This window comes from Loxodonta africana, chromosome 18, assembly GCF_030014295.1.
Source record: "Loxodonta africana isolate mLoxAfr1 chromosome 18, mLoxAfr1.hap2, whole genome shotgun sequence".
Taxonomy (NCBI): Eukaryota; Metazoa; Chordata; class Mammalia; order Proboscidea; family Elephantidae; genus Loxodonta; species Loxodonta africana.
Genome location: NC_087359.1, coordinates 74,975,488 through 75,002,326, shown reverse-complemented (window position 1 = coordinate 75,002,326; position 26,839 = coordinate 74,975,488). Strand labels below are relative to the sequence as shown.

The 26,839-nt window shown below is 40.9% G+C and overlaps 1 protein-coding gene across 1 annotated transcript in view; it reads right to left on the bottom strand.

The window, feature by feature from the left end:
- The window catches only part of DNAH9 (dynein axonemal heavy chain 9), a 486,803-nt gene that overhangs the window by 389,471 nt on the left and 70,493 nt on the right, over positions 1–26,839 (bottom strand). The window contains exons 14-17 of the mRNA XM_064271783.1: positions 26,492–26,733; positions 21,894–22,029; positions 16,789–16,985; positions 16,269–16,693 (exon numbers count right to left, since the gene is read on the bottom strand). Of these exons, the coding sequence (XP_064127853.1) occupies positions 16,269–16,693; positions 16,789–16,985; positions 21,894–22,029; positions 26,492–26,733 (1,000 nt within the window). The remainder of the gene's footprint in view (positions 1–16,268; positions 16,694–16,788; positions 16,986–21,893; positions 22,030–26,491; positions 26,734–26,839) is intronic.

Sequence of the window (26,839 nt, the reverse complement as noted above, 5' to 3'; positions counted from 1 at the left end):
CATGCATACAAAGAGAGAAAGGGGCGAAAATCAAAGAATTATCCCTACAACTTGAACAAATAGAAAGAGAGCAATGAAAGAAACCCTGAGGCACCAAAAGAAGGCAAATAATAAAAATTAGAGAAGAATTAAATGAAATAAAAAACAGAAAAACAATTGAAAGAATTAACAAGACCTAAAAAAAAATTTTTTTTTTTAAAGCTGGTTCTTTGTAAAAATTAACAAAATCGATAAACCATTGGTAAAATTGACAAAAGAAAAACAGGAGAGGAAGCAAATAAGCTGAAAAAGAAATGAGCTGGGTGATATTACAACAGACCCAAATGCAATTAACAGAATTATATCAGATTACTATGAAAAATTGTACCCTTACAAGCTTGAAAACCTGGAAGAAATGGATGAATTTCTAGAAACACACTACGTACCTAAACTAACACAAACAGGCAGAACAACTAAATAGACCCATAACAAAAGAAGAGACTGAAGATGTAATAAAAAAACTCCCAACAAAAAAAAAAACCCTGGCCCGAACGGCTTCACTGCAGAGTTCTGCCAAACTTTGAGAGAAGAGTTAACATCACTACTACTAAAGGTATTTCAGAGCATAGAAAAGGATGGAATACTACCTAACTCATTCTATGAAGCCACCATATCCCTGATATCAAAACCAGGTAAAGACACCACAAGGTAAGAAAATTACAGACCTATACCCCTCATGAACTCAGATGCAAAAATCCTCAACACAATTCTAGCCAATAGAATTCAACAACATATCAAAAAAATAATCCACCATGACCAACTGGGATTCATACCAGGTATGCAGGGATGGTTCAACATTAGAAAAACAATTAATGTAATCCATCATATACATAAAACAAAAGAACCACAGGATCTTATCAGTTGATGCAGAAAAGGCATTTGACAATGTTCAACACCCATTCATGATAAAAACTCTCAGCAAAATAGGAATAGAAGGAAAATTCCTCAACATAGTAAAAGGTATTTATACAAAGCCAACAGCCAACATCATCCTAAATGGATAAAGTCTGAAAGCATTCCCCTTGAGATCAGGAACTAGGCAAGGATGGCCTTTATTACCACTCCTATTCAACATTGTGCTGGAGGTCCTAGCCAGAGCAATTAGGCTAGATAAAGAAACAAAGGGCATCCGATTGGTTAGGAAGAAGTAGAAGTATCTCTATTTGCAGATGACATGATCCAATACTCAGAAAACCCTAAGGAATCCTCCAGGAAACTACTGAAACTAATACAAGAGTTCAGCAGAGTAGCGGGATACAAGATAAACATACAAAAATCAGTTGGATTCCTCTACACCAACAAAAAGAACATTGAAGAGAAAATCACCAAGTCAATACCATTGAGAGTAGCCCCCAAGAAGATAAAATACTTAGAAATAAATCTTACCAGAGGTGTAAAAGACTTATGCAAAGAAAACTACAAAATACTTCTGCAAGAAACCAAAAGAGACCTATATAAGTGGAAAAACATACCTTGCTCATGGATAAGAAGACTTAACATTGTAAAATGTCTATTCTGCCAAAAGCAATCTATAGATTTAATGCAATTCTGATCCAAATTCCAACAACACTCTTTAATGAGATGGAGAAACAAATCACCAACTTCATATGGAAGGGAAAGAGGCCCCGGATAGGTAAAGCATTACTGGAAAAGAAGAACAAAGTCAGAGGCCTCACTCTACCTGATTTTAGAACCTATTATATCACCACAGTAGTCAAAACAGCTTGGTACTGGTACAACAACACATACATAGACCAGTGGAACAGAATTGAGAACCAAGACATTAAGCCATCCACATACGAGCAGTTGCTATTTGACAAAAGCCCTAAATCAGTTAAATGGGGAAAAGACAGTCTTTTTAACAAATGGTGCTGGCAGAACTGGATATCCATCTGCGAAAATGAAACAAGACCCATACCTCACACCATGCACAAAAATGAACTCAAAATGGATCAAAGACCTAAATATAAAATCTAAAATGATAGAGATCATGGAAGAAAAAATAGGGACAATGTTAGGAGCCCTAATACATGGCATAAACAGTATTCAAAACATTACTAACAATGCAGAGGAGAAACTAGATAAGTAGGAGCTCCTAAAAATCTAACACCTATGCTCATCCAAAGACTTCACCAAAAGAGTAAAAAGATTACCTACAGACAGTGAAAAAGTTTCTAGCTATGGCATTTTCAGTCAGCACCTGATCTCTAAAATCTACATGATGCTGCAAAAATTCAACTGCAAAAAGACAAATAACCCAATTAAAAAATGGGCAAAAGATATGAACAGACACTTCACTAAAGAAGACATTCAGGTAGCTAACAGATACATGAGGAAATGCTCACGATCATTAGCCATTAGAGAAATGCAAATCAAAACTACAAGGAAATGACAGCACTAAACATATACTTATCTATAATTACTCTGAATGTAAATGGACTAAACGCACCAATAAAGAGACAGAGAGTCTCAGATTGGATAAAGAAACACAATCCGTCTATATGCTGCCTACAAGAGACACACCTTAGACTTAGAGACACAAACTAAAACTCAAAGGATGGAAAAAAATATATCAAGCAAACAACAAGCAAAAAAGACCAGGAGTAGCAATATTAATTTCTGACAAAATAGACTTTAAATTTAAATCCACCACAAAGGATAAAGAAGGACACTACATAATGAGTAAAGGGACAATTGACCAGGAAGATATAGCCATATTAAATATTTATGCACCCCAAGACAGGGCTGCAAGATACATAAAACAAACTTTAACAGAACTGAAAAGTGAGATAGACACCTCCACAATTATAGTAGGAGACTTCAACACACCACTTTCGGAGAAGGACAGGACATCCAGTAAGAAGCTCAATAGAGACACGGAAGACCGAATTGCTATAATCAACCAACTTGACCTCATTGACTTATACAGAACACTCCACCCAACTGCTGCAAAGTATACTTTTTTTTCTAGCACGCATGGAACATTCTCTAGAATAGACCACATATTAGGTCATAAAACAAACCTTTGCCGAATCCAAAACATCGAAATATTACAAAGCATCTTCTCAGACCACAAGGCCATAAAAGTGGAAATCAATAACAGAAAAATTAGAGAAAAGAAATCAAATAATAGAAACTGAACAATACCCTGCTGAAAAAAGACTGGGTTATGGAAGACATTAAGGAGGGAATAAAGAAATTCATAGAATACAATGAGAATGAAAATACTTCCTATCAAAACCTCTGGGACACAGCAAAAGCAGTGCTCAGAGGCCAATTTATATCGATAAATGCACACATACATAAAGAAGAAAGAGCCAAAATCAGAGAACTGTCCCTACAACTTGAATAAATAGAAAGTGAGCAACAAAAGAATCCATCAGGCACCAGAAGAAAACAAATAATAAAAATTAGAGCTGAACTAAATGAATTAGAGAAGAGAAAAACAATTGAAAGAATTAACAAAGCCAAAAGCTGGTTCTTTGAAAAAATTAACAAAATTGATAAACCATTGGCCAGACTGACTAAAGAAATACAGGAAAGGAAACAAATAAACCGAATAAGAAACGACATGGGCCACATCACAACAGACCCAACTGAAATTAAAAGAGTCATATCAGATTATTATGAAAAATTGTACTCTAACAAATTTGCAAACCTAGAAGAAATGGATGAATTCTTGGAAAAACACTACCTACCTAAACTAACACACTCAGAAGTAGAACAACTAAATAGACCCATAACAAAAAAAGAGATTGAAAAGGTAATCAAAAAACTCCCAACAAAAAAAAGCCCTGGCCCGGATGGCTTTACTGCAGAGTTCTACCAAACTTTCAGAGAAGAGTTAACACCACTACTACTAAAGATATTTCAAAGCATAGAAAATGATGGAATTCTGCCTAACTCATTCTATGAAGCCACCATATCCCTGATACCAAAACCAGGTAAAGACATCACAAAAAAAGAAAATTACAGACCTATATCCCTTGTGAACTCAGATGCAAAAATCCTCAACAAAATTCTAGCCAACAGAATTCAACAACATATCAAAAAAATAATCCACCACGACCATGTGGGATTTATACCAGGTATGCAATTTTTTTTAATGCAAGACTGGTTTAATATTAGAAAAACCGTTAATGTAATCCATCATATAAATAAAACAAAAGACAAAAACCACATGATCTTATCAATTGATGCAGAAAAGGCATTTGACAAAGTCCAACACCCATTTATGATAAAAACTCTCACCAAAATAGGAATAGAAGGAAAATTCCTCAACATAATAAAGGGCATCTATACAAAGCCAACAGCCAACATCACTCTAAATGGAGAGAGCCTGAAAGCATTTCCCTTGAGAACGGGAACCAGACAAGAATGCCCTTTATCACCACTCTTATTCAACATTGTGCTAGAGGTCCTAGCCAGAGCAATCAGGCTAGACAAAGAAATAAAGGGCATCCGGATTGGCAAGGAGGAAGTAAAATTATCTCTATTTGCAGATGACATGATCTTATACACAGAAAACCCTAAGGAATCCTCCAGAAAACTACTGAAACTAATAGAAGAGTTTGGCAGAGTCTCAGGCTATAATATAAACATACAAAAATCACTTGGATTCCTCTACATCAACAAAAAGAACATCGAAGAGGAAATCACCAAATCAATACCATTCACAGTAGCCCCCAAGAAGATAAAATACTTAGGAATAAATCTTACCAAAGATGTAAAAGACCTATATAAAGAAAACTACGAAGTACTACTGTAAGAAACTAAAAAGGACCTACTTAAGTGGAATTTTTTTTTTTTTAAGTGGAAAAACATACCTTGCTCATGGATAGGAAGACTTAACATAGTAAAAATGTCTGTTCTACCAAAAGCCATCTATACATACAATGCACTTCCGATCCAAATTCCAATGACATTTTTTAATGTGATGGAGAAACAAATCACCAACTTCATATGGAACGGGAAGAAGCCTTGGAGAAGTAAAGCATTACTGAAAAAGAAGAAGAAAGTGGGAGGCCTCACTCTACCTGATTTTAGAATCTATTATACTGCCACAGTAGTCAAAACAGCCTGGTACTTGTACAACAACAGGCACATAGACCAATGGAACAGAATTGAGAACCCAGATATAAATCCATCCACATATGAGCAGCTGATATTTGACAAAGGCCCAGTGTCAGTTAACTGGGGAAAAGATAGTCTTTTTAACAAATGGTGCTGGCATAACTGGATATTCATTTGCAAAAAAATGAAACAGGACCCATACCTCACACTACACACAAAAACTAACTCCAAGTGGATCAAAGACCTAAACATAAAGACTAAAACGATAAAGATCATGGAAGAAAAAATAGGGACAACGTTAGGAGCCCTAATACAAGGCATAAACAGAATACAAAACATTACCAAAAATGACGAAGAGAAACCAGATATCTGGGAGCTCCTAAAAATCAAACACCTATGCTCATCTAAAGACTTCACCAAAAGAGTAAAAAGACCACCTACAGATTGGAAAGAATTTTCAGCTATGACATCTCCGACCAGCGCCTGATCTCTAAAATCTATATGATTCTATTAAAACCCAACCACAAAAAGACAAACAACCCAATCAAGAAGTGGGCAAAGGATATGAACACGCACTTTACTAGAGAAGATATTCAGGCAGCTAACAGATACATGAGAAAATGCTCTCGATCATTAGCCATTAGAGAAATGTGAATTAAAACTACGACGAGATTCCATCTCACCCCAACAAGGCTGGCATTAATCCAAAAAACACAAAATAATAAATGTTGGAGAGGCTGCGGAGAGATTGGAACTCTTATACACTGCTGGTGGGAATGTAAAATGGTACAACCACTTTGGAAATCTATCTGGCGTTTTCTTAAAAAGTTAGAAATAGAACTACCATACAACCCAGAAATCCCACTCCTTGGAATATACCCTAGAGAAATAAGATCCTTCACATGAACAGATGTATGCACACCCATGTTTATTGCAGCTCTGTTTACAATAGCAAAAAGCTGGAAGCAACCAAGATGTCCATCAACGGATGAATGGTTAAATAAATTGTGGTATATTCACACAATGGAATACCACACATCAATAAAGAACAGTGACGAATCTGTGAAACATTTCATAACGTGGAGGAACCTGGAAGGCATTATGCTGAGTGAAATTAGTCAAAGGCAAAAGGACAAATATTGTATAAGACCACTATTATAAGATCTTGAGAAATAGTATAAACTGAGAAGAACACATGCTTTTGTGGTTACGAGGAGGGGAGGGAGGGAGGGTGGGAGAAGGTTATTTTTTTAGTAAATAAGAACTACTTTAGGTGAAGGGAAGGACAATACTCAATACACGGAAGGTCAGTTCAACTGGACTGGACCAAAAGCAAAGAAGTTTCCGGGATAAACTGAATGCTTCAAAAGTCAGTGGAGCAAGGGCGGGGGTTTGGGGACTATGGCTTAAGGGGACTTCTAAGTCAATTGGCAAAATAATTCTATTATGAAAACATTCTGCATCCCACTTTGAAATGTGGCGCCTGTGGTCTTAAATGCTAACAAGCGGCCATCTAAGATGCATCAATTGGTCTCAACCTACCTGGATCAAAGGAAAATGAAATACACCGAGGTCAAACGATAACTATGAGCCCAAGAGACAGAAAGGGCCACATGAACCAGAGATTTACATCATCCTGAGACCAGAAGAACTAGATGGTGCCCGGCCACAACCGATGACTGCCCTGACAGGGAGCACAACAGAGAACCCCTGAGGGAGCAGGAGATCAGTGGGATGCAGACCCCAAATTCATAAAAAGACCAGACTTAATGGTCTGACTGAGACTAGAGGAATCCCAGCGGTCATGGTCCCCAAACCTTCTGTTGGCCCAGGACAGGAACCATTCCCGAAGACAACTCATCAGACATGGAAGGGACTGGACAATGGGTAGAAGAGAGATGCTGATGAAGAGTGAGCTACTTGTATCAGGTGGTCAATTGAGACTGTGTTGGCATCTCCTGTCTGGAGAGGAGATAGGAGGGTAGAGAGGGTTAGAAACTGACAAAATTGTCACGAAAGGAGAGACTGGAAGGGCTGACTCATTAGGGGGAGAGTAAGTGGGAGTATGGAGTAAGGTGTATATAAGCTTATATGTGACAGACTGACTTGGTTTGTAAACGTTCACTTAAAGCTCAACAAAAATTATAAAAAAAACACAAAAACTACAATGTTATTCCATCTCCCTCCAACAAGGCTGGTATTAATCCAAAAAACACAAAATAATAAATGTTGGATAGGTTGTGGAGAGACTGGAACACTTATACACTGCTGGTGGGAATGTAAAATGGTATAACCACTTTGAAAATCAATTTGGAGCTTCCTTAAAAAGCTGGAACTAGAACTACCATGGGATTCAGCAATCCCACTCCTTGGAATATATCCTAGAGAAATAAGAGCCTTTACATGAACAGATATATGCACACCCATGTTCATTGCAGGACTGTTTACAATAGGAAAAAGGTGGAAGCAACCAAGGTGCTCATCAATGGACGAATGGATAAATAAATTACAGTATATTCACATAATGGAATACTACAGATCGATAAAGAACAGTGAGGAATCTGTGAAACATTTCATAACATGGAGGAACCTGGAAGGCATCATGCCGAGTGAAATTAGTCAGTTGCAAAAGGACGAGTATTGTATAAGACCACTATTAGAAGAACTCAAAAAAATAGTTTAAACAGAGAAGAAAATATTCTTTGATGGTTAGGAGAGCGGGGACGGAGGGAGGGAGAGGGGTATTCACTAATTAGATAGTAGATAAGAACTATTTTAGGTGAAGGGAAAGACAACACTCAATACAGGAGATGTCAGCACAACTGGACTAAACCAAAAGCAAACAAGTTTCCTGAATGAACTGAACACTTAGAAGGCCAGCGTAGCAGGGGCAGGGGCTTGGGGACCATGGTTTCAGGGGACATCTAAGCCAAATCGTGTAATAAAATATATTAAGAAAACACTCTACATCCCACTTTGGAGAGTGGCATCTGGGTTCTTAAACGTTAGCAAGCGGCCATATAAGATGCATCAATTGGTCTCAACCCTTCTGGAGCAAAGGAGAATGAAGTATATCAAGGACACAAGGTAATTATAAGCCCAAGAGACAAGAAAGGGCCACAAAAAACAGAGACTACATCAGCCTGAAACCAGAAGAACTACATGGTGCCTCGCTACAACCGATGACTGCCCTGACAGGGAACACAACAGAGAACCCCTGAGAGAGCAGGAGACCTGTGGGATGCAGACCCCAAATTCTCATAAAAGTACCAGACTTAATGGTCTGACTGAGACTAGAAGGACCCCCGTGGTCATGGCCCCCAGACCTTTTGTTAGCCCAAGACAGGAACCATCCCCAAAGCCAGCTCTTCAGACAGGGACTGGACTGGACAATGGGATAGAAAAAGATGCTTTGAAGAATGAGCTTCTTGGATCAAGTAGACACTTGAGACTATGTTGGCATCTCCTATGTTGAGGGGAGATGAGAGGGCAGAGGGGGTCTGAAGGTGGCAGAATGGACACAAAAAGAGAGAGTGGAGGGAAGGAGCAGGCTGTCTTATTATGGGGAGAGCAATTAGAGTATACAGCAAGGTGTAAATAAGTCTTTTTATGAGAGACTGACTTGATTTTATACTTTCACTTAAAGTGCAATAAAAGTTAAAAAAAATTTTTTTAAATTTATATGAAAAAGGGGCTGAGAAGTATTGAGGCAATCTTAATGAAAAGGAACAAGGTAGAGACTTGCCCTACCCGATATTAAGATTTATTACAAACTACAGTAATTAGGACTTTGTCATATTAGTAAAGCACTACTTAAATATGGAAGATAAAACTCTCAAACTTTTAGGAGAGCACACAGGAGAGTGTCATTAGGATCTCAGGAGAAGAAAGGATTTATTTAACGAGACAAAAAGAAGCACAACACGAGGGAGAAGGCTGACACATCCGGCTTCATTAAAAGGAAGAGCTGTTCACCACAACACACCATAAATGAAATGCTTTAAAACGGAATTGTGGCAATGGTGGCATAGCTCTCTAAAATTACTAAAAATCGTGGAGTCGTACAAAAAAACGAGTGAATTTTATGGCATATATATATGTGTATATATATATCAGCAAAGTGATTTTTAAAAGAACAAAATATTCAGAAGAATAAAAAACTTCTGAATATTTTTAAAAATTCACCATAAATGGAGTGAAAATACAGGCCAGAAAATGAGTGGTTCTACTTGCAATTCAGACAACTGGTAAAAAAAATTAGACATAGAACATATGAGTAACTACCAAAAAAAATCGAAAAATCGAATAGCTGCATAGAAAAATGGATAATAGATATGAAGAGACATTCCACAGAAGAGAAATCAGGCTGACTCACCACAACCTGAAGAGGTGAGCCACCTCACCAGTAATCGGAGCGATACAAAACCTTCGCCCCAGGGAGACACCATAAACTCTCACCAGAACGGCCAGAGGATGTGGGGCTATGGAACTGAGCACATGCCTGCTGTTGCTACCTTGGAGACAGTTTTGCATTATAGGTGTCTTGGTTATCAGGTGCCGCTATAACAGAAATACCACAAATGGATGGCTTTAACAAACTGAAATTTACTTTCTCACAGTCAGGAGACTAAAAGTCCGAATTCAGGGTGCCTGCTCTAGGGGAAGGTTTTCTCTCTCTGCGGCTCTGGAGAAAGGTCCTTGTCTCTTTTTAGCTTCTTCCTCCTCAGTCTTCATGTGGCTTGGCATCATGTGAATGGCACACAACTCAATCCTTAACAATAGGCATATTGTTTGACCCAGCAATTCCACTCCTAGGTCTGTACTCTAGAGGAATGCTTGTCAATGTGCACCATGATACACTTATAGGAGTGCTCACAATAGCATTGTTAACATTAGCCAAACCATCAGAAACAAGCCAAACGTTCGTCAAGCATGGAATGGATAAAAAAAAAAAATCAAGGAAGGTGTATTCATATAATGGAATATTCCACAGCTGGGAACAATAAATGAACTACTGCTATATTCCGAATGTGGAATGTACATAATGCTGAATGAAGGAACAATACAGAAGAATATATAGGATACAATACTGTTCCATTTTTATAAAGTTTTAAAATGCAAACATATCTATTACCCATTGCCGTCGCGCTGATTCTGACACATGGCGACCACAACGGACAGAGTAGAACTGCCCCACAGGGTTTTCAAGGAGCTCCTGGTGGATTCCAACTGCCGATCTATTGGTCAGCAGCCAAGCTCTTAATCACTGTGTCACCATATATAAACTCGCGTTTATATAAACCCACTGCTGTCAAGTCAGCTCTGAGTCATGGCAACTCCATGCGCGCTCCGCAGTAGGAAGGCACTCCACGGGGTTTTCTTGACTATAATCACACAGATGCGGGTTCCCAGGCTTTTCTTCCACAGCATCACTGGGTGGATTCAAACTGCCAACCTTTTGCTTGGCATCTGAGAGCAAACTGTTTGAGTCACCCAGGGATGGATGCATATGCGTGCGCGCGCGGGCGCGCACGCACACACACACACACACACACACACACACATATGCACGCATAAGTAAAAGCAAGAGAAGGATTATATTAGGGGTTATGCCTGGCAGGAAGAGAGAGGGTTTTATCAGGGACAAGGGTGTAAGGGAATTCATAATACAAATAATGTTTTTTAAGCTGGGTAGTGCAAATATAAGTATTTGGTTTAACACTGTTCTGTAAATTGTATACTTTTTATATTTCTTTTTTTTTTAGAGAGCGAATGGAAGGTGAAGAAGTGAAGAACACATGTATTGACACGTCTGCGATAAAGGAGAGCACAAAAATGGTGTTGTACGTGGAAGGACTTGTGGGACCATTCTCTTTTTTAAGATGGCAGATATTACAATATGTTAGTCTGTTGTTGATGATGTCTGAAAAGAATTGATAATGTTGGGGTCAGGGAATGTTTAAGGAGTCCAGTCCTTGAGTTGGTGAGAGAAAAGAGGTTGAAAAAGCAGGGACAGCTCCCCCAGGGTCAGAGGTGAGGCTAGCTGAGCACATGCCTTTGAATGCAGCAGGGTGGGTAGATCGGTGGGTTAAAAGGTGAATTGGTTCTCTTGTGAGTGCTTCTCATTCTCAGAGAGATAAGAAGCAAGGTCATAAGGGCAGGGGGGTATTTAAGGTTTGAGGTAAGAGAGGAATTAGGAGTCAAGGAGAGTTAGAAAGCATCTAGAAAAATCTGGAGGAGCTATAGGCAAGTACCAAGGGCCTACTTGAACTTTGTATTCATAAATCTAATATGAGACTGGTCAGAAGATTGCTCTGTTTTCCCTTCATCAAAGATGAATTGCTCAGGTGCAGATACAGAGCACTGAGTTTAAACAGAGTCAGGGTTTACAAGGAGGGTGGGGGAGGGGGAAGGAGAAGCAAGGGCGAGAGACACTGAGAAAGCGGTGGAGGCAATGAAGTGGTAATCCTGATGGGCCTGAAGAATCCTGCCAAGTAAGTGAGCTGGAAAGACACCAGGTGGTGGCCAGAGAATGCAACGCTTAAACCTGAGACTCTGAAGGCAGAGCAATGACTTCCGCATCTTTTGCTCTGCCCCACCTCGAGCACTGCGTGGAAGTAGGTAGCAGAGGTATGGCAGAGGAAGAGAACACTGGAATGAGGAGGTCAAGAGCAATGAGAGGCCAGGGTGCAATGGTCACTCCGTGTGGATGCCGGGGTCACTGAGAAGGACGACCAGCAGAAGGGTGGGAGAGGAAGACTGGGAGGCTGATGATAAAATCTGTAATGATGGGGAGAATGATTAACAGCTTGGTAGGTGGCTAGAGCAAGGATGAATGGCAGTTGGTAGAGTCTGATACAGTCTGATAAAATTTGCTATGGAGGAATTGAGGATTATCAGGAAAGATGAAGGTGAAATGGCTTAGAAGCAGCCATGAAGAGCAATGGACACCTTACCTACCTCCACGCTGAGTGGTGAGAGGAATACAGAAGAAAAGTCGGTCTCTCCTTGGGAAGGCTGCAGGGGAGGCACTGTCCTCAGAGGAGTACCAGGTATAAGTAACTTTGGCATTTGCTGCTGAAGGATGCTGAGTTCTGGTGGAAGGGTGTGCAGAAGGCTTTGTGAGGGTGGACTAGGGTGGAGTCAGATTTACCAGTCCAGGTGCCACCGAGTGGCTCTAACTCATGGTGACCATGTGTGTCAGAGTACAACTGTGCTCATAGGGCTTTCAACGGATGATTTTTTAGAAGTAGATTGCTGGGCCTTTCATCTGAGGTGCCTGCCTCTGAGTGGACTCAAACCTCTAGCCTCTGCTAACTGAGTCAGATTAAGTGATGAGAGTTTAAATGACAAAAGAGGATTGGACTTCTGGCAATAAATGATGTATACGAGATGCGTGGAAAAATGGGATTAATCCTGATCTATCAAGGGAATGTAGAAATCACAGAACTACAAGGTACATTGTAGTTTTTTGTATTGTGGTGGCTTGTATGCTGTTCTGTTGCTATGATGCCAGAAGCTATGTCTGAATGGTAAAAAAAAAAAAAAAAAAATGAAAATCTTCACAAATGGATCGATGAACAACATCATGATAAACTGAGACGAAACTAAAGTTGTCAATGACTTCATTCACTTGGATCAACAATGAATGTCCATGGAAGCAGCAGTCAAGACATCAGATGAAGACAGCGTGACCTTCGGCTGGACATGGTTTCCTTGACCAGGTCTTTGGGGCACCTGTGGAACCCCACCAGCATGTTGGCAGCACTGCTCGGGGCAGACAGTTCCAGCCCTGGGCCTGGCTGGGGCTCCCGGACATCTGGAGCCTCCCCACTCCACGGTCGGCCTTGGGCAAGGAGTGTGGAACTAGCATCAGGCCAGCAACATCAAGCACAAACACAGCACGACTGGGCCCAGCTCCCAAGCATGCCGGCCGGCCTCCAAGTCATCCTTGGCGGCACGTACAAGGGTCACAAGTTGCTGAGTCATTAAGGGGTGCGATGCCTCCCGCGGAACCCCCATTAAAGCGTTTCCCTCCCCTTGGACCTCGCGTAGTGCTTTTTTTTTGTGGCGACTCAGTCACGAATGCTCTCCAAATTTGGGGTTTGGCCCAGGAGGAGAAGATTTAGGGTGAGAGTGGGAGAGAGGCGGAATCAGACCTTGCCAAATCCTTTTCTTTGCTTTTGAATTAGGAAGAACTTTGAATATATACAACAGTCCACAGAATAGTACAATTAATAAATGGTACGCAGCCCTGACTCCCAGCAATCCATGGTCCATCCTAATCCTTTCTGTTTTAATATCAAACAGATCTCAAAACCAAAGCACCAAACCTGTTGCCATTCACTCAATTTCAACTCAGCAACCCTATGGGGCAGAAGAGAGCTGCTGCACAGGATTCCCAAGGCTATAAATCTTTATGAAAGCTGACTGCTGCATCTTTCTTCCACGGAAGGGGTGTTGGGTTTGAGCTGCCAACCTTTTTGATCAGCAGCCAAGCACTTGACCACTGCACACCAGGGCTCTTAAACAGATCTCAGCATCCTTTAATTGGTTCTGTAAATAATTAAAAATGTATCCCTTCAAGATAAGAACTCCTGATCCCAACACTTACCACACTGAAAAATTTAGCAACAATTCTTTAATGTCACTAAAATGTCTAATAGATGTTCAAAAAGAAAAGAAAGAAAAATCAAACAACATACTGTATTGGGCAAACCTGCTACAAAAGACTTCTTTAAAGTTCTAAAAAGCTAAGATGTCACTTTGGTGACTGAGGTGTACCTGACCCAAGCTATGCTCTTTTTGATCACCTCATATACATGCTAAAGCTGAACAATGAAAAAGGAAGCCTGAAGAACTGACGCATTTGAATTGTGGTATTGGAGAAGAATACTGAATATGTCATGGACTGCCATAGAACGAACAAATCAGTCTTAGAAAAAATAAAACCAGAATGCTCCTTAGAAGTAGGGATGGCAAGACTTCATCTTGCAACTTTGAACAAATCATCAGGAAAGACCAACCACTAGAAAAGGACATCGTGTTTGGTAAAGTAGAAAAAAAAAAAAAAGTAGAAGGTCAGTGAAAACAAGAGAAACTCTTAATGAGATGGATTGACACCGTAGCCTCAGCAATGGACTCAAACATATCAATGATCATGAACATGGTGCATTACCAGATGATATTTTCTGTTATACATGAAGTCATAAAGTTGCCATGAGTCGGAGGTGACTGGAAGGCAACTAACAACAACAACATTATTCTTATTATTTCTGTTTTCTCTGATCCTCAATAAAACTGTTTCCGGAAGTGTAGCAAAAGAGCCAGGTTTATGAGATCACTGACTGTGAAAGCCGGAAGGCACCTCAGAGGAATCTAGTAGTATTGTCTTCTTTTAGAGATAATTAAATAGGGGTTCAAAGGCAAGAACGCAGGTGTACTAGCTGCTCTACTACGTGTCCAATGCATTACACCGTTAGATCTTCTAAGCTTTACCTGGTTATGCCCATGATAGCTGCTGCCACTGCACCCCCATGCCCTTGGATTACCAGAACTACCAATGGAGGGGTCCACGCAGCAACTGTCCCCCTAGCTGTGCTCCCTTCCAGACATCACTGTCACCCTACCTCCTGCCACACTTCATTCTTGCCCTCAGGTTATACAGTGAGTAAAAGGCCTAATGAACGTGAAAATCTGACTTCTTAAAGAACACCTGAGAAGACCTGTTTCGAATATGTCCACAGTGCTTTCCTGGGGTTTTTTAGAGTGATGGAACTTCACTGTCACAGATTGAATTGTGTCCCCCAAAAATACGTGTATCAATTTGGCTAGCCCAGGATTCCCTGTATTGTGTGACTGTCCATCATTTTGTCAACTGATGTGATTTTCTTATGTGTTGTAAATTCTACCCCTGTGATGTTAATGAGGGCGAATAGGCAGCAGTTATGTTAATGAAGCAGGACTCAATCTACAAGATTATATTGTGTCTTGAGCCAATCTCTTTTGGAATATAAAAAAGAGAAGTGAGCAGAGAGACAGGGGGACCTCATACCACCAAGAAAGTAGTGCCAGGAGCAAAGCATGTCCTTTGGACCCGGGGTTCCTGAAAGCATAAGCTCCTAGTCCAGGGGAAGATGATAAGGACCTTCTTCCAGAGCCAACAGAGACAGCAAGCCTTCCCCTGGAGCTGATGCCCTGACTTTGGACTTCTAGCCTACTAGACTGGGAGAAAATACATTTCTCTTTGTTAAAGCCATCCACTTGTGGTATTTCTGTTATAGCAGCACTAGATAACTAAGACACTCACCTTTGGAGTCTCTAGGAGTTTATGTGTATGGAGATAAATCCTCGATTTAGCCATTCCGGTGTTGCTCACTGCCCCAGAGCACTGAGCAGTGTGCCTACAGTATTAAAGCAGGTCAGCATCCAAATTGGGGGTGGGTGGTTTAGGGAGGCCACGCTGCGGCATCAGCGGACACAACAAAGGGTCATAAATGAATGGAAGGACAATGACTCCCCCATAGGATTCTGGGCTAGTCACAGTCATGGTGGCTGACCTGCTGGGAGGTGACTGGGGGACTGTTGAGCACCTTGATTATTCCCAATGATCCTCTGGACTAAAGAGCCCAGTGCTGGGCTGAATAGTCTAGGTCCACTCCAGAATAGACAGGATTTCAGATCTAGCCTGTCACTAGAATGGCTGGAATGGCACCAATGGGTGCTCTGGAGGGTAGGGATTTAGTGGTTACCACGTTGCACAGCTGGATAATCTGAGACAAGGAGTTAGTGGTAGAAATAAAATAATCTAAGAGGTGCATTAGAGCCCTTCTGCTTCCAAGGCTGAAGGAGATTTCACAGAGTTGTGAAGGAGGATTAATCTGCTAGTATTGTATCTAACATTATTTGCCACATACTCAGTGCCTTTCACACACTGGGCACTAAGTGGACAATGAAACACAAAGAGGCCTCATCTGGAGAACAAGGAAAGGGCAGGATGAGAGTTACCAGTGGTGTCGAAAAGCTTAGAAACTAACCAGGTGTGTTAATTTTTTAAATTTAACGAACTAACCCACAGCAGGAATATGAAGAAGATTAAAAGCAGGGTCCTTGTGGCAGTCTGGGATGCTATTATGGGGCTATAACAATTGTATTACCTGTTAGTGACAGAGTCAACAAGGTGCTGTTTAAACATGAGGCTCCACCTCTTAATTATATTCAGCAGCGAGGCTTTAAAGGGCCGCACATCAATCTTCATCCAGCAGTCAAACACCTTGATGGGTTCTAGCTTGCACACCTCTTCATAGAGTTTTTCATAGGAGTCAATCTGGACTTGGAACTGATGGAGGAGGGGAGGGTTCTCTGGGATGCCATCTTCGATGTGGGCTTCAATCTCATCAGGTGTGAGGACATGCCCATACAACAGAAACTGACCCAGGATCTCCTTCCGGTCCTCCACGTAGAGGTAGGAGTACTGGCTGAAGGTGTTCCGATAGCTGCAGCAGAGGGCCATCATGTTCCGGACCCTCTCCCTGAGCACACTCCTCATGCTTGCCAGCTCAGCCCTGGCCTCCATGTCAACCTGGTGGGGCAAGAGAACAACAGGCAGGGTTACACCTGTGCCTGCCATCAAGTTCCAGGCTTCCCAGGTGGGCAGAATGGCTGCAGATTCTATACCTGATAGTGAGGAGGGTGGTTTTGTGGGGAGAGCCGTGGCACCAGAGATGATATCCCAAAAATGCTCATGAGAAGACCCTCGACAATGTCATAAAAGCCTCCTTTCACTCCTGACTCCAAGGAGGGGTAGAAAACTAATTCTGGAATAGCTAAGTTCAGTTGTGCTTCAAATATTGGGGTGATTCCAGACTTATTTTCTGAAAAACAAGTTAAAAAACAAACAACAGAAAGAATAGGCAAAAAGACAGAAGAAGCAAAGTGCAATACAGTTTTAAAAGCACCCAGAGCATTTCTTTCCTTTAGATAAGCTGTTTGGGTATGGGAAAATGGAGATACAAAATTTTCTGACACCCCAGAAAAGGTGAGGGGGACTGTCTTGCAGTGTTTCTCAATAGTGGAGCCGCCAACATTTTGGGCAGACCAGTGTTTGTGCAGGGCTGTCCTGGGCATTGCAGAAGATTTATTCTCCCTGTCCCCGTGCAGTATGGCCCAAAGATTGAGCAACCCAAGCCAGCCTGCTTCCACATTCCCAAATGCCACCTGGGGACAGGGCAACATCTCATTGAGAAGAGGTTGATTTTGAAAGCCAGTTTCTTAGAAGCAGCTGATTCCTTCCTATGTACAAACCATGCAATTCCACTGGCAGCCACTAGGTGAATGGGGGTATGCTTGTCAATAAAACCAAAAAACAAAACAAAAAAACCCACACCCATCACCTACAAGTTTGTTCTGACTTACAGGGACCCTATAGGACAGAGTAGAACTGCCCCATTGCGTTTCCACATCTTTCTCACACAGCACGGCTGGTGGGTTCCAACCACAGACCTTTAGGTTAGCAGCCAAGCACTTTAACCACTGCGCCACCAGGCTTCCTATATGCATGCCAATAAATGCTTAAAAAAACTAAACCCATTTATGGTCGAGTTGATTCCAACTTATAGCAATACTATAGGAAACAGTAGAATTGCCTCAGAGAGTTCCCAAGGCTGTAATCTCTATGGAAGCAGACTTCACATCTTTCTGTTGCAGAGGGACTGGTGCTCAAACCACCACCTTTCGGTTAGCAGCCAAATGCTTAACCACTGTGCCACCAGCGCTTCTCAATGGTTGGTTAGGCGTGAAAAACAAATAGAAGTTACAATCCTTCCAGTTCTGCTCTATTTCTATAAAAATAGAATTTATTTTAATTCTCTAGTACAGTAGTGATTAAAATTTTGAAAGCAATGTAAATAATTAATGAATCTCTGATCACTTGCTAGACACACTTGCTTTGTGAAATTTAAATCAAAATACACAGAACAAGATGTTCCCAGTACAAGATAAGCGCCTACTCTTCTACCACAACCACTTCTTTTCACATGGCCTTTTATTTGATTGTAGAAATATTTAGGAGACTATTCTTGCTGGATATTGGATGGCAGAGACTGTTCAATGCAATCCGTCCTTTCTTCCCTAGAAATGCAGTTATAAGTGGACACGTGACTAAATTTTCCAGCCCTACTTGCAGTTAAGGTGCCAACAGTTAACACATTTGGGTGCTATCAACAGGTTTGAAGTTCGAGTCCACCCAGAGTCACCTTGGAAGGGAGGCCTGGCTATCTTACTTCCAAAAAATTAGCCACTGAAAACTCTGAGGAGAACAGTTCTACTCGGACACATGCGGGTCGCCATGAGTTGGAGTCAACTCCGCAACAACTGGTTTCTGATTTCGCTGGCAGTTAGGTGTGGAAATGTGATGCTCCCACCAGTGGAATGTGGCAAGAATGATGTGTGCCACTCTGGGCTGGCTCTTGAGACAGCAGGTGATTTTCCTGTATGCTTTCTGTCCCACAGATGAGAGCCTGGATGTGGCAGTGACCCAGCTCAACCACAAAAGTGAGGACAAGGCGCTAGGGAAAAGTGGAGGCACTGGATGGAAGGAACCTGCCCAGCAAACTGGAGCATTCACCTTGGACTGTTACTTGTCCTTTAATCTACATTACTGATGGAGTTTTTATTACCAAAGCTTAGCCTTTTACCCAAATTAAAAAAATGTAGGATGACAGACTTGTATTATTGGACTCAGTAGAGTCCCATGAAAACTATATTTAATTTGTTGCTGTTAGCTGCCATAAAGTCAGCTCCCAACCATGCACAAAAGAATGAAACGGTGCAGGGTCCTAGGCCATCCCCGTGACCGGTTGTTGCTCGAAATGTTTGATCCACAGGGTTTTCATTGACCGGCACTCAGAAACAGATTGTCAGACGTTTCTTCTTAGTCCATCTTAATCTGGACGCTCCGCTGAAATCTGTTCAGCATCTTAGCAACACACATGCCTCCACTGACAGACAGATGGGTGCTTGAGGTGGCCTGGCCAGGGACTGAACTCGGGTCTCCTGCACAGAAGGTGAGAATTCTACCACTGAACCACCAATGCCTATTTAAATTAAGGGAAAGCAAATTTACTAATAACACACACCACTTGTAAAAACAACAGAACTGTAAAATTATGTTTGCATATGTACCCATGATATACGCTGCACTACTATATATATAACATGTTTATAAATTCACAGATAGGGTTGCATGTAGTTTATAGGACTTAAAGGATTTTCAAAAGTAGTTTAACTCTTGAGAAATTTTTGCCCCATGTGCTGACATGAGAACCTAACCCTTATGTTGGATGCAACATTACTGTAATTACCATACAAGCAGATTGTCCTGGTCCCAAAACTGTGGTGTAAGTGAGTCACGTTAGGAGTTAAGGGGGAAGAGTATTGTGGGTTGAGTGGGTAGCATCTAACCTAAGCAGGGTTTGGACTCTAATAGATGACAGAGAGGTCAGGTTAAGCTGTGGTGTGACCAAAGACCGGAGGCATGGACAGTAAGGTGAGTACAGAAAGATAAAGCTCTCCAGCTGGGCTATGGCAAAGTGTCACAGTGACTTTCATCTTCTCAGGAGCTACTCACTTTAGGCTCCTGCACCCTCCCTCCAATAACCAGTGCCTTTTTCATTTTATCTATTGCTCCTTAACTCAGCCAGCTGCTAATCCCAGCTCTTGTCCACTCAAAGGAGATTTTGAAACACCACCTCACTGTGAGAAAAACGCACTCACATTTCCAGGGAAAGAAAGGAACTTGGGCAATACTGCAGAAATACCACCAGCCCCATCTCCAACCCCCTGCTCTCAGTCTCTCCACAAGAGCAGGAGAAGAGGTACACCAGGCAGCCCAGGTCAGCAGAGCCTGAGAGCCGCTGCCAGGGGTGGAGCCACTACATTTAAGGGCTATGCATGGCCTGCACCCAGGTGTGATGAAGCGTCTTCCTAGATCTTCTAGAGAAGGGCTGAGTGATGAGGCCCTGGGATCTCTAACGTCGGAAGAGGTTGGTCCATTCCCTCTGCTAAGCACTATGGATATTTCCTAGGAACCTGCTTCGGTTTTAGTGCCTGTGTTCTATGCCCCACTCATGACTTCCCCCAAGCCCTAGAAGATGATCCTTCAACTTGCTGACTATACTGGAGAGCCTAGTTCCTGCTGGCAGATCCTTTTGATTTGGAGCATTCTTGCAGCCTGCAAGGAAAGACCTCACTTCTCTCCTTGGCCGCTCCACCTATCCAGTCACACCAGCCCCTGGGCCTTGTCCGTCTACATTAACCAGCCTAGGCTTCTGCAGTGCCCTTTTATATGGACTAGATACCTGGACACTGATTTTTGCCTACCTATTTTGACTGTCTGATTTATTTCCTTGGGTTAAACTTGATGTCTTAAATTCTCACCTCACCTTCAGCCTCTGCTTTTAAAATATTCACCTCTGCCTTTCCATTTTGACTAATCCTTCAACATGGCCCTTGTTAAGCTCTTCGAAATTTATCAGAATGTGAACATTTAATTCATCTTTGAGTCCTGAACTCTTCTGCCCTTTCCATCGCATCACTCATTAGCCAAGTTTAGCCCTTAGTATATCTTTGGAGTATGAGGGGGGGAACAGGGCGGGGGGCGGGGGGCAGCAGTGGTTCAGTGGTAGAATTCTCTCCTTCCAGGCAGGGAACCTGGCCAATGGCCCTCGAGCACAGCCAACACCCCTCTGTCAGCGGAGGCTTATGTGGTGCTCTGATGTTGAACATGTTTCAGCAGAGTTTCTAGACTAAGATGGATTAGGAAGAAAGACATGGTGACCTACTTCCAAAAAATCAGCCGATGAAACCCTCTGGATCACAGTGGGGTAACTCTTCCATTATTCCACATAATTCCACTGCGCAGGGGGTCACCATGCATTGGGTGCTGACTTGGCAGCATCCAACCACAACATAATTTTTCACTCTGTGCACCATGAATTCAAGGCCCTTAATTATCATTTTGGAAACCCTGGTGGCGTAGTGGTTAAGTGCTATGGCTGCTAACCAAAGGGTTTGGCACTTCAAATCTGCCAGGCGCTTCTTGGAAACTCTGTGGGGCAGTTCTACTCTGTCCTATAGGGTCGCTGTGAGTCGGAATCCACCCGACGGCACTGGGCTGGTTTTTTGGTTTTTTAAAATTATCATTTAACAGCTTCAAAGAATGCCCATCCCTTCCTGACATTCCTTTTCCTTCTGAGACCAACCTCCTCCTCTGCTGCTTGTCTCACTCTTTTTCACACAAAAAACTTTGGTTTCTTCTACTTAGCCTTGCTACCACAACCTCTCTGTGTTCTCAGAAGGCTACAGAGCTAAAGTACAGGAAGCTTGAAGGCACACAATACCCCTACCCCCAATGCCATGAGTCTAGAGGAAGCTTCCATTACTAACTGCTTCCTGCAGCTCCACCTCAGTCATTCCTCCTTACTGAAGCTTGATTTAGACTGAATTAGCCTTTTTCTTTTTTTTGCATTTGCTATGGGCTTCGTTATCTTACAGCCTGGTTTATCGCCTTTTTTTTTTTTTTTAAGTCACAAGTCTTTTCTCCTTGAGCAATTTAAAAAAGCAATACCTTCACTATTTTACTGTGTATCATCCACAAAAAGTCCCTTTCTGTACAATGCTTTGGGGAAAGTCACCGGGCACTCAATTGCACTTCAATTTCGGTCAACAGACACTGCTACTGTTATCTTTCTGATAATAACCCACATTCACAAGGTAGTACATACCAGTATTTTCCAGGAGATACTTGAGGGAGCACTCAATAGCAAGAAAGAATCCATCTAGCAACATATCATCAATGTAGTTAACATAGGTCTTCCAGATATGGGAGGTTGGGTCTGCTGAAAACAGACCCAGGTTTTCCTACAAAAGAAAGAAGTAAGGATGTAACCCATGTTTAACAATAAGAAAGAATTGGTCTAGTCATCACTAATGGGAATGAACACAACACAAACAGAAAAAAGCATTCTGGTATAGAATTTGCCACTACATACATATCGAACCCACCCCGTTTAATATACATTGTACTAGAGGTCCTAGCTACTGATTGAAAGAAATCAGAGATAGTCCATGCAGGGAACAGGGTGCCCCATTCTGTGCTTGAGGAAGGATTTTGGGGTCAGTCTACTTCTCAGGAGGAGTGTTGATGGACATAGTGTGTGCTTCATCAATGCTGACTGACGTGCTGTGCAGGAAGCCGCAGCAGTGAAGAAGTTTGGGTGGGTAGCAGAAACAAGACTAAGGGTAACAATATGGCATGACTCAAGCTTTCTAATAAACTTGGGATTTAAAGAAGTAAAGCATTTCCTGGTAACCCTCAGTGGTCAGCTGGTGTGTTTTGTTGTTGGCATTTAGTATTAACTAAAAGGCTTTATCACACCGAGTGTGATTTAGAAAACACATACTCAAACAAATACGTGTTTTCTTTGTCTTCTCTTTTCTCTCCTCTTTTATAGGATACAGTCCCTGACCTGGTGGGGGATCACCATGGTAACAGGATTTGAGCTTCAAAAAGAGGGAGCCTAAATGCTCAGCTTTGGCAAATTTAGACATCCCATTTACTCCTAATCATTTTCATTATTAAGACTTTTTAACAGTAACTTTCCCTTTATCTAGTATCTTCAGAAAAAAGGAATAACTTGCAGAAGTAACTTTTCTAGTTAACTCATATTTACTCCTTCAGGAGCACCACATGTTGTAAATAGTGGCCCCTAGATTGAAGCAATACCATGACCCTGCCTTTAGGGACAAAATGTGTATCTATTCCTTTCCTTCCTAAGTAGATTTAAGATTTTTCTTAATGACTTAAAGTTCATCATCGTGCAAATCACAGCACAGTGACAATGCAGAGGTGCTTTTAGGTGTCATTGAAATGTACATGTCTATATTGCCTCTATGTTAAATAACTTTTAGTTTTTATGACTGCTTGGTATAGTTTTTCTCTTTCTTCCTATTGTCAAGCTATCAATACAGCTATCTATACCTTCCACCTTTACTTACTATTTCAAATCTAGGGTCATCTAAGAAACACATTTGTTTGAATTTTCTGTTTAGTGAGAATAAATAGCTTGGGTTTCTGATCCTAATCAAGACACAGTAATGAACATTGGGCTGATGGAAAAAAAAATTGTAAAATTCAACAGCCATTCATAATAAAAACTCCCATCCAGCTAGAAATTGAAGGAAATTTCCTCAACCTTATAAAGAGCATCCAAAAAACTTACAGCTAACATTATACATAATAGCAAATTACTAAAGGTTTCCCTCTACAATTGGAATTGAGGCATGAATGTGCACTCTTACAACTTCTAGTCAACACTGTATTAGAGGTCCTAGCCAGAGTAATAAGGCAAGAAAAAGAAGTGGAAAACATAAAGATTGGGAAGGAAGAAGTAAAACTGTCTCTATTTGCAAATGAGATGATTGTTTACATAGATAATCATAAGAAATTTATAAAACAACTATTAAATTAATAACTTTAGTAAGGTCACAGGCTATAATACTAATATGTAAAAATCAATTGCACTTTTATAACAAAACAATACCTTTTATAAATCATCAGATATATATAAATTAAAACCTCAGTGAAATACCACCACACTCTACTAAAATGGTTGAAACTAAAAAGACTGACAACAAAAAAATACAATGAAAAGACGGAGCACCTGAACTTTATTACACTGCTAGTGGGAGTGTAAAATTATACAACCATTTTGGAACATTGCTGGGCAATTACTTACAAAGCTAAACATATGTATATCTATGACCCACAAATTCTCAAGAGAAATAAAAACATGTGTCCATGGAAAGACTTGTACAAAATGTACATAACACCTTTATTTATAATAGTAAAAAATGAGAAATGACTAAAAAGATCATCAACAGGGGAATGGATGAACAAATTATGGTATAGTCATACAAAGGAACAGTACTCAGCGATGAAAAGAAATAAACTCGTGGTAAACGTAACAATATGGATGAATCTCAAAAATGTTATAGTAAGTCAAAAAAAAAAAAGGTAGACACAAAAGAGAATTATGTCTACTACATAATTCCATTTATATGAAACTCTAGTAAAGACAAATCTACCCTACAGTGACAAAAATCCAATCAGTGTTTGTCTAGGATTGGTGGCAGGATGGGGTGACTCGGTTAGAAAGTTTCACAAGGTAGCTTTCCAGGGTGATGGTGATGTTCTATGTTTTAATCATCGTGGCAGTTATATGAGTATATATTTGTATATATATACTGTACACTTAATATCTGTACATTGTACTGTCTGTATATTATACTATACTTTTAATAAATGGATAACTGCTTTACCTAAATATCCAATAATGGGATGAGTTAGTCAAAGCATGGTGTATCTATACAATTAAATGTCACGCATGATATTATAGAAGGATATCTAGTGACATGGAAAATTATTGAGTATATTCTGCTTAAAAAACCAAGTTGTGGAACTTAGGCAATTAATTTCACCCTCCTGTGCCTTGGTTTCTTCATCAATAAAATGGGAATGACAGTGCCTATGATTTTTATCAGGATTGAATGAACTAATACATACATAGTACTTAGAACAGTGCTTGGCAAATCGTAGACACTAAATAAACGTGAGTTACTATTATTGTATTGTGATTGGAATTATTACTAAAGTGTCTGAACTTTTAGAGCAACATTAATGGTAATTATTTTGGCTTGAGGCTATTTTTGGTTATTTCATGACTGACGACTGGACAATTAAAATATTACAACATATATATTTTTTCCAAGTCACTGTGCTTTTCTCACTGAGTAGGCAATTTAATTCTCTCAATTTTCTCTCATTACAACTTTCAAGTGCACAGTTTTCAGAATTTGTCATTAGATAGAAAGATGGGTGGATAGATGGATAGATAATTTTTCAACTTTTAAAATCTTAAGAAGTTTCTTGCCTCTTGATTTTCTTTTACTTAAAAGCAGGAGTCAAAATCAACTCAACAACACACAACAACGTATCTTGCATTTTCTTGGTATTCACTATAGTGTCTAGGACAGTTTTGGAAACACAGCTGATGGATAATGGATGGATGGATGGATGGATGGATGGATGGATGGATGGATGGATGGATGGATGGATGGATGATGGATGGATGAATGAAGGATGGATGGATGGATGGATGGATGGATGGATGAAGGATGGATGGAGGATGGATGGATGGATGGATGGATGGATGGATGGATGGATGGATGGATGGATGGATGGATGGATGGATGGGTGTCTAGGCTTTACATGTGGATTACTGAATACTGGATTTGGGAGTAGAGGGGTTAAACTTAAATGAAGTCTTCCCCAGCTCTTTATCTTTCAAAGCCATGATTTCAGTAATCATCCTCCTTATTTAACTTCTGATCATCGTTAGTGCTTAAGGCTCAACATTTTTATTGAACTTCAAACTATAGATAACAATTGTGATTCATTACTTACTTTGTGTATGAGATTAACCTCTCAGATGCTGCCCTATGGCTACTTCAGTAGGGTTAGGGCTGGTGGCCATGAATGGCCTTTTTCTTTACTCACAATGAAACTTTAGCCTTGGATAATGGGACATGAGTCTGACCTGCCCACAATGCAGGGAAGAGCCTTAGTGCTTGAAGTGCAGCACTCTGCATTTGTTCTTCTCCTTACCCAGGGCAGCTAGGGATGTCACAGTAACCTTTCATTTCTTCAAGCTCTGTAGTGCTCAATTATGAGAACGATGCTAGGGGACCACACTAGGTTGTGTGGGGGAGTTGGGGTGGGGGTAAATTGTTCAGTGGATAACTTAGGACTCTGTCCTGGGCATTCCCTTCCATCCACTTAGGGTTTGGTGTGGGACTGAAGTCATATGACAACTAAGAGGTGTCACCATTAAGAGTATTAATTTTGACATACTGATGCCAGAACATGACTTTTCACTCTGTCGTCTTTAGGAGCTCTAGTGGTGTATGTGTTAAGTGCTGGGCTGCTAACTGAAAGGTTGGTGGTTTGAACCCACCCAGTAGGTTTTGTGAGAGAAAGACCTGAAGATCTGCTTCCATAGATTACAGCCAAGAAAACCCTATGTGGCAGTTCTACTTTGTCACATGGGGTTGCTATGAGTAGGAATTGACTTGGTGGGACCCAACAACAACAACAATCTATTACCTTTAGTTCTTTTTCTACCAGTATGTGGGTCTGTCCCTGAGTGCAGAAGACACAGCGCTTATTGATTCTTCTCATTTCCAAAACACTGTTTGTGCCCAAACACACTTCTTGATGCTTTCCCTATATTCGTGGTATGTGTTTCTGAGAAAAGGTTATTACCTGGACAAGGGCATGAATCTTAAGGCCTGATTCTTTGATGAGATTGTAGTATTTTTCCATTCGATCATGCTGATCATCCAGAGAGAGAAGACATTCTTTTTTCCCATCTTTTCTCTTCAATATTGGAGACACCCACGTTTTCATGATGCTTTGAATCTCTTCTACATTGTCTTTAGTTTTCTGAATTCTTTGTTCAAGATCATGAATACTATTGGTGACCTGAATGACATAATCCCAAATGCCTGCTCCCGAAAAGAAAGGTAATTAATTTAACTAGCTTACAGTGGCATAGCTAACAGTCTAGTCGCTGTGAAAGACAGGGATACTATACTTGTGGGCTTTAGAAGG